The 8,965-nt window shown below is 41.9% G+C and overlaps 1 protein-coding gene across 1 annotated transcript; it reads right to left on the bottom strand.

Annotated features, from left to right (window-relative positions):
- Positions 1-3,412: 3,412 nt before the first annotated feature.
- LOC107133800 (olfactory receptor 2L13-like) lies at positions 3,413-4,728 on the bottom strand. The gene has a single exon (XM_015475985.2). The coding sequence runs from the start codon at positions 4,513-4,515 to the stop codon at positions 3,577-3,579; it is 939 nt and encodes a 312-aa protein (XP_015331471.1). The 5' UTR covers positions 4,516-4,728; the 3' UTR covers positions 3,413-3,576.
- Between the last annotated feature and the right edge of the window lie 4,237 nt (positions 4,729-8,965).

Here is an 8,965-nt window from a genome sequence, read left to right as displayed (position 1 = left end):
AGACATCCTCTTGTGCTCAGCGACCTCCACAGAATAAAACCTTAGGGCAGAATGAGAGACAGTGTGCAGCTAGGGGAAATCAATGCCTAGGTGTAGGGACAGAGGGTGTGTAGGAAGAAGGGAGGCCCAGGGGATGGGTGGAGACCAAGGCTGCCAAAGCAGGGTCAGTGCAAGCAATCTGAGCAATCCTAGGAGCTGCACAGAGGAGGTGAATCTGAAGGACATTATGAAGAGTGTGCCCAGGGCTGACGGGCCAGGTGGGCTTGCACGCTGCAAATGGCCACATGCTGGCCACGGAGTTTGGAAAATTCTCAGCCCTGGAGAGTAGAAGTTGGGACAGAAGACACATAGGCCGTTGATGAGGGAATGGTTTGGAAGCAAACCCGTGCACACGGCAGGGCTCTTGAAAAGCAGGCAAAGGCAGCTGGGGATTCATCAGGAGGTGAGCAAAGGGAAACATTTGAACGTTGTAGGGGGAGAGTAGTAATTCAGCAGAGGACTGAAGGTCACGGACAATGGTAGGGAAATGGAAGAAGTGGGGGAACTAGAAGAGGAGGGAAGAGCATAGGGGACACTCAGCATAAATCTAGGCTGTGGTCCAGGTAATGCACGGGCAGGCACAGTCAGCTGAGGTGTGCACTGTGGATACGCAGGGAAGTGGGAAACTCCCCGCGGTGAAGCACCAGCTCCTCTCTGACCTCCCACTGGGGTTATGATCTTAGTGCAGTGAAAAGATCTGTGTCTTGCTTATTACTGGTGGCATGAGGTCTAAAATTTTGGTTTATATAAGCCTTTAAATTTCAAATATTTGAAAATGGTATCATTAATTTAAGAAGCAATCATAGCACCTTAAGTTCTATGAGATTTCAAGGTGGCGTTTTATGGACTGAAGTTGACCTCCTCCTACCTGGACAGTAGATGGAGTCTTAGGAAGCATTGGTTTTAACAAATGATACAAAGAGTGGGAAAACGGAAGTGAAGTTTGTTCCACAATCAAGGAACCTGCAGCAATGGAAGGAAAAGAGGCACAAGAGGGTCAGTCTCCTCTGCCAAGGGCACACTTCTTCATTCTAATAGGAGGTGGAAAAGGGACAGGCTTATCTCATTAACGTCTGTCTGAGACCTGCTTATAAACATTTAGTGATCACCAAACCCCAAAAATCTGGCTAAAATATACCTCCCTCTGGGTCCATAGGGAAGTCAGTAACCATTTCATTAATAAAATGCAAAGTTCTCAAGCTGAACTACATACAAAAGGGCTCTCACACACACACAAGGAACAGGAATCACCTCAACAGATCATAAGCCCAAGACCTCTGAAAACATGAAGAAATAACCAAGTTTTCACCCCAAATTTATAACACCCCAAGAAAGGAGCCTGCAGATATGGAAATGGATGACATTCCAGATAAAGACCATAGAATTATTTATATATTTAATGAGCTAAACTAAGATCAAAAGAATAAATGAAGAAAAATACAGAAAGTGAAAGACCATTTAAATAAATACATAATGAAATTGAATACAGAAAAGCCCATCAGAATTCCTGGAATTGCAAGGCACAATGAAGCCAATAGAATTCAACTGAAAGTGTCACCAATAGATGAGATTGTGTAAAAAATGAGGCACAGAACTCTCAGCAATTTATAGAAATACCCGTGGTCTTGAAATATGTACTCTAGAACTATGTCCAGCAACCATAACTAAAATAAGGGAACGTTCATTTCTAGGTGAACTTCTGTGTGGGAACATTAATCAGGATTATTAATAAGTCTCAGAACCTAAGGAAGCAATTACTTCAAGGAGTAGGTGATTTATCAGCCACTAAATACTGAGTATTTATAGCATTGTAGTGGACATAGAGGTAAATCTAAGTATTCTATAAATCAGATGTCATTATACCCTGTCTCTAAATTAAAAAGGAAAGAGGGCTGGTGTTGTGGCCCCGTGGCTGAGCACTCATGGGTTCATTCTCTGGTACAAAAGAAAAAAAATGAATGAGTGAAGGAATGAATGAGTAAAATGAGTGAATAAAATTGAAGGCTAGTTTGACATTTGGGCCTTAGGATGAGCACTTTCATCCAATTGCCACCAATCTAGGTAATTATAATTATAATCTTATTGTTTGCTAAATATTTCAATGTTTCTCTCCTCCTCCATTAGTATAATTACTGCTCTTGCTTTCCATAATATTTTCTAGTTACATTCAAACTGACATTTGATTCTGATTGTATCAGCCAGGGTTCTTAATTGAAAGGAATGAAGCAAATTAATTTCTATTAAGACAGAAAAGAAACATACTGAAAGGTATATGATGGCCCCTATGGTCTTCAGAAACACCAAGCAGTCAGGCTGGATGTGTATACATCAAGAACATCCCCAGTACATGTGTGAGATAAAACGATAGAGGATGTCCCCTGGTCCAACAGCAGATGATTGTGCTGATCCCACACCACCAGATCATGTGACCTCAGTAAATCCCATAAGCTCCAGTTTGGCGAAATGGGACAGAACGTGGATGGAGCTGGGCATGTGACCAATGGCTCATGGAACTGACCAGGCAGGCAGATTAGAAAGCACGAGACCCAGTGATACCTGCAGACACAGGCTACCTGTGAGGCTCGGGAGGGCACAGCCATGCACCTGAGAGAGGCACACTGTGTTGACTGCCCAGGTGGTGGGAAAGAAGACCCCAAAGAGCCAATCAAAGAAGGCACTAGTGATACGAGCCAAGGAGAACCTCCTAATGGAGTCAAGGATCATGGATGCTGCTGGTCAAATAATTTGAAAAGGGAAGTGAAGGAACAGTGCAGCATCTGCCCAGGGCATAGAATGCTCTTTACATAGCACATGCCAGGAGAATGATCAGAGATGTGGGTGACGGTGGATTCCAGGAGCTGCTTAGAGTATCATATATCCATAACTGAGATTTAAAGGAAATAAATTATTATTTTAAGGCATTTAAAAGAAATGCATGGCTATTTTTCAGAGTGCAATTCTTGGTCTCAAGACCAGGAATCATATAATAAAGATGTAACATCTTTCCCTAAAGGAAAAGACTTTGAATCACCCAGAAATCCTGTGATTTGGGGACACTGGCCCCATGTTTGTGGGACACTTGAAGTTTCTACAGTTCAAGTAGCTGTGGGCTATAAGTATAAATTACACACAGGATTTGACAAAATAGAATAAAAACAAAGTATACAAGCAACAATATTTTTTCATGACACATGTAGACATGATAACTTTTCAATATCAGTATAAAATATTTTATATTGACTAACAGATATAAGAACATATAATGTATTTTATATGCAATTATTACGATACAAAATAATATGTAATTAATATTTACATTGTTAATATTAAATGGATTTTAACATATTCAATTAAAGATATTGTTAGTATATTAATTTATAATTATCAATATATTATTTCAATTAGTTTTACATATGTGTCACTAGAAAGCTCTAATTACATACACAGATCTCACTATACACCTATTGGTCAGCTATGATCCAGCATGTTCCAGTCTGCATGGAGAGAAGCCATACAGAGGAGTAGGGACAGCCATGCTCACTCCTTCCTGGGGGAGAACATCCCACACACTCTTCCCATGGCCCCCAGCACCTCCTTGTTCCTCAGGCTGTAGATGATGGGATTGAGCATGGGGGTGAGGATGGTGTAGAAGACTGCAAGGATCTTATCCTCTGCTGGGGAGCGGAGAGTCTTGGGACGGAGATAAGTGTAGACAAAAGGAGCATAGTAAAATGTCACCACGGTTAAATGTGTGGAGCACGTGGTGAAGGCCTTTTTTCTCCCCTCTTTTGAGCGCATGTGGAAGACAGCATAAAGGACCCGTCCATAGGAAACAGTAATACCAAGGAAGGGAAGGAGGAGAAACACAACTGTGCTCACAAACACCATGTACTCATAGACCCAGGTGTCCATACAGGCCAGATGAACCATGGCTGGGACATCATAGAAAAAGTGGTTGATGGCCCTAGACCTGCAGTAAGGAAGATGAAGGATGTAAAAAGTGTGTGAAACAGAGTTGATGGAGCCCAGTGTCCAGGACCCCAGGATCATCTTCAAACACATCCTTTTACTCATGCGGATGGGGTAGTGGAGGGGGTGGCAGATGGCCACAAAGCGGTCATAGGCCATGGAGGCCAGAATTAAACCTTCTGATCCAGCCATGGTCAGGAAGAAGAAGCTTTGCACACCACAGCCCAGGAAGGAGATGCTCTTCTGGCCAGAGAGGAAGTTGATGGCCATCTTGGGGACCGTGGAGGAAATATACATCAGGTCCATGAGGGAGAGCTGGCTGAGGAGAAAGCACATGGAAGTGTGGAGCCGCGGGTCCAAGAAGATGAGGGCAGTCATCCCTGAGTTCCCCAAACAGGCGAGAACAAACACAAAGATGATCAGGAACAAGAGAAGTAGGCCATTTTGGTTTTGGGGAAACAACCCCAGCAAACTAAAATCATTTGATGTTTCATTCCATCTTTCCATGGAAATGTACTCTATAATTTCCTTTAAAGAACAACAACAACAAAAAAAAAACCCTAAGTAATAATCATAGTAAAACAGGAAAGGAGAATAATAGAAATTAAGTTTATTAGTGTTTTTTAGAGTGAGTTATTATTATTCCTACAACACTGCAGTTATTATTGTTCCTACAACACTGCAATCCAACATTCAATGGATTTTTTTCAAACAAGTATCTTTATGCTTCAGATAATGAATTTTATGTGTAGCAGTAGCTAATATGTTTCTATTTCCATATTTTTATTGCTGCATTATAATTGTACATAATGATAGTACTTGTCCACTCACACAATGTGACTACATAATGTGGCTTATATCCCTCTCTGGAACTGTTTCTGCTGGGTAGGAGCATTCCTAGGACTTTGCACCAGGCTCAGCCCCAGAGGAAGCCAGGATCCTGCTTTCCCAGCTCCCCAACTCAGCAGTCAGGTTCACCACAGACGTGGCCTGTGGGGCACAGAAGTTCCCTGTGTGCTTGAGTCTGCATCCTCAGTGACCTCGCCTCCTCCACACCTTTAGTGCCTGCTCTCCCCTCCCCACTGGCACTGCTGCAGCTGAGTAAGCCAGGGTCTTCTCCCAGAGCTGTGCTGCTCACCTCCTAAACAGAAGCTGCTCTGCTGGCCCTTAAAGTGGGCCACCATCCAAAGCATTGTTCTAACACTGTGAAGGTATTATGACCCTAAAATATCACCCTAACTGTAACATGTTCCTTGGTTATTGTCTCTTTCCTAATGAGGTTTCCATCTGTGGAAACTTTACAAGCTTAATATCAAACATGTAGGATTTCTTATATATTATCCTTTTCTTCAAGTAAGCAAATTACACATGATGAAATTGACAGAATAAATAATATACAATAATTCCATTCTATATTCACAGTGGCAAGCTAGAAGTAGAACAGTAACAGAAATGTAAGCTGGGTGTGGTTAATGGAATACACACATAGACACAGAGGAAACTTGGAGATGACACCATTTAAATGAAGTTTTCTTCACATTACTGCATTTTTTAAATGCAAATTATTGCATTAAAGTTTTAATTTCCCAGATAATAATAAGAACTCATGGATGTGAAGAATAATATTCTCAAATTCAGGTATTACTGACATCATATTTTTAGTCATTCCATGATAGAACAGTTAGTAACTGGTAAATGATTTACCAAAGTAATTTGTGTAATTATTATTGTCCTTCATAAGCTCAGGCCTAATTCCATACATCAGTCTAGGTCAGGCACATGGACCTTGGGGAGGATGTTTCTTTCTTCTGTTCCTGTGGTTTAGTTTCCCAAGGTGCAGGCAGGAGGTGACTCTGCTGCTGAGCTGTTCACTAGGAAGGAGCCTAAGCAGAGGCACTTCCTGACTCTAGCTAAGGAAAGGGAGCTACTGATTGTAGCTTATACATGTGTGTACTTGCCCTCCTCAGACTTGATTATGATGGGAAAGTAAAACAAAAATGAGAAATTTTAAAAAAGCAAAATTTAAAGAAAAATGAGCCAGTTCCCTTCCTAGATTGTTTTCATGCTGCGGTCTTTTCTTGGGAATGTGCAATTGTACCCCAGCTCCTGACAGCCTCTCTTCTTCTCTTCATAATATCTCAGCTGACAATTGTGTTTTAACCCTTGTTTAACCTCCCAAATATTCATAGAAAAATATTGACACACTCCTTATATTTCTGGTATGTGTTTGACTTCTTTGCGCATCAAGTCTTAGTAGACTTTCAACTTTAGGTTTCTGCTTTTCCATCTCAAGGAAACAATGATACCACCGCCTGTTGTGGATGTTAATTTGGATTAATAGTTTTTTTAACAGGAAAAGAGAACAATTAATAGTTTGTTGGCACTCTTCATCTTAATAACTTAAAAGCAGTTTCCTTGATACAAAACACAAATAAAATAGAAAAGGAGAGCTTGGAACATAAAGAAGGGATACGTTTTGAGAGCTGTCAGGTTGACAAGCAATGAGAGTGAAAAAGGCACCATCAGGAAGCCAACAGGAGTAGAGCATCACTGCACCTGAGGAAGTGACAGGATCACAGGTCCCTGGCATCCAGCATGGCCTAGAGACAAATCTCCTGAGCCTACAGAGAAAGAAAACCATGATGTCCCCAGCACTGAGATGCATTCATCCCTTCAAAATGTGCTCACTGCTTCTGTTTTGTGGCAGTGCTGCTGGGGTTGATTTGCTTTAGCAGTTCAAATACACAAGATTTCACAACCTGGAGTTAATCCTTAGTGGGTGACACAGACAATAGAGCAGCAGCTCACACATACTCTGAGGTGACCCAGCCATTCATATGGGAAAGAATCATAGGACAGGGAGGAAGGACAGAGGGACAGAGGGCAGCAGCACTGAGCACCTCTCCAAGGAGGTGCTGCTGGAGCCCTCAGGCTCTGGACCACTCTGCACAGACTGAGGAGCAGGACCAGCCCTGGGGGAGCCTGCCTGGTTCATCAGGGCAGCAGCAGGGACAAGAGGGCTCTGGAAGCTCAGGCCCCAGGGCAAGTGTGCAGGGAGGGGAGGACTCAGACTCTGCTCTGGACCAGCGAGAGGCCATTGGGTGTGGCATGGGGTCAGGTCCCCTTCTGGAGCTCACACAGGAGGCTCTGGTTGAGGAGAGATCTGAGAGGAGGAGCCCAGGGCAGGGACTGGGCAGTGGGCAATGAGGACAGCTGGGGCTACCCTGGGTTTAGCAAAGGAATCCAAGCATGCCAGGGACCCCTGAGGCCTGAGCACATCAGCACAGCTGTGTGCTGCTTAGGAACAGGGTGGGACACATTGAGTCCTCTGTCTCTGGTCCCCATCTCAGGGGCTATTGCATCATAGGCTCTCAGCAGATCTGCTGATTAACTAAACCAAATGTGATCATCAGGGTTAAATTAGCAATATAGATCAAACAAAGAAAATGTGACTAGATAATTTCATAAATCAATCTTTGACATACACACTCTGCAAATCAGGGCATGATAGACTTTTGGGTACTTGCTTCACTCCTCAGTTTAGTCCAAGTTTAACTTCAGAGGAGGAAAGGGCCCAGCAGCCCTGGCAGTGCCAATCCCTGAACACACAGTCTGCTGTACGTTTATGACTTCCTTGGGCAAGTCATTCTGAAGGCAGGCATTCTGCGGCTTAGGATGCCATAAAAATGTGTTGATAATAGTCCTACAATATTTTTTTCTAAATTGAAATTTTTAATTTTGTCAAGTAATTGATGATCATAGTTATTTTCAAGTCCCCATACATCTAAGATTTGAAGCTTTTAGGATCTGGAACATTGGAGCTAAACATGGGATCTATTTCCATTGATGGCCAACAACTTTCTAAATTGGGTAAGGGACATTATTTCATGTATCAATATCCCATGAAACAGCTCCCTCTTGGTTACATGATACCTTAGAGAATATTGTTCAATGGCTACAAAACAGGTCTAAGATTAGTGTTTTCATTGATTTTCCTATAAGGCACATTGCTCAAATATACAGGGTTGGGAAAAAAAACAAACAACCTCATTAGACAGGGCTTAATACATGTAAGGATAGCAAGTGTTGAACCCTGAGTTTACCTTGCAATGGTACAACTATTACCCAATTTAAAAAGTATTATGGACAACCAGCCCAAGAACAATAAGAAAATTGTTTGGACTTCAGCTAACTTAAAGTCAAAATTCTCTTATGAAAACTGTGGAGATGGAAATAAGAGAGCTCTGGGTGTCTAGTACATAGAGTGTCCCGAATGTGTGCCAGCTCCACTCTTCCTTACATACATTAAACATTGAGAAGACTCAGAACCAGAGTAATCACTGCCTCAGCTAAGGTTGCACCTCTCAAGAGCAGCACCTTGTAGAATCCTAACAGGTTTATACTACCTCATGTTCACAGTTTTTTATTTTAGTTTATGGGTTCTTTTTACTTACACATAACAGAAGAATCCATTTTGATAGAATCATACAAGACTGGAATATCTCTTTTTCTAGTCAGAAACCAAGTCTTGAGGATGTATATGATGGTGGGATTCACTGTGACATATTCATGTATATACAAAGGAAAGTTGTGTCAGATTCATTCCACTGTCTTTTCTTTTCCTATCCCCCACCCATTCCCTTCATTCCCCTTTGTCTAATCTTCCCTTACTCCTTATTATGGGTTAGCATCTGCATATCAGAGAGACTATTTGATCTTTTTAGGGTTATTCTTATCTTTTCCAATTGTTATGAAATAGCCCTTACATTGTGAAACAGAGACAGTTTTCTCATGATAGGAAAACCAATCTCCAATATATTTTTCTTAGTTTAACTTAACCCAAATCAACTCAGTTCAATGACGTCATCTGGTCTCACCTTGTCTGAAGTCCTTGAGTTTGTACTTTGAGAGGAGTAATTTCATAACTATGACATTCTCAGCTGAAAGTCCATTGAAT

This window comes from Marmota marmota, unplaced genomic scaffold (assembly GCF_001458135.2).
Source record: "Marmota marmota marmota unplaced genomic scaffold, marMar, whole genome shotgun sequence".
Lineage (NCBI taxonomy): Eukaryota > Metazoa > Chordata > Mammalia > Rodentia > Sciuridae > Marmota > Marmota marmota.
This window is presented reverse-complemented; position numbering and strand designations above follow the sequence as displayed.

Bases quoted from the DNA above. Each gene is read 5' to 3' on its own strand.
- LOC107133800 (XM_015475985.2), bottom strand. From the start codon at position 4,515: ATGGAAAGATGGAATGAAACATCAAATGATTTTAGTTTGCTGGGGTTG.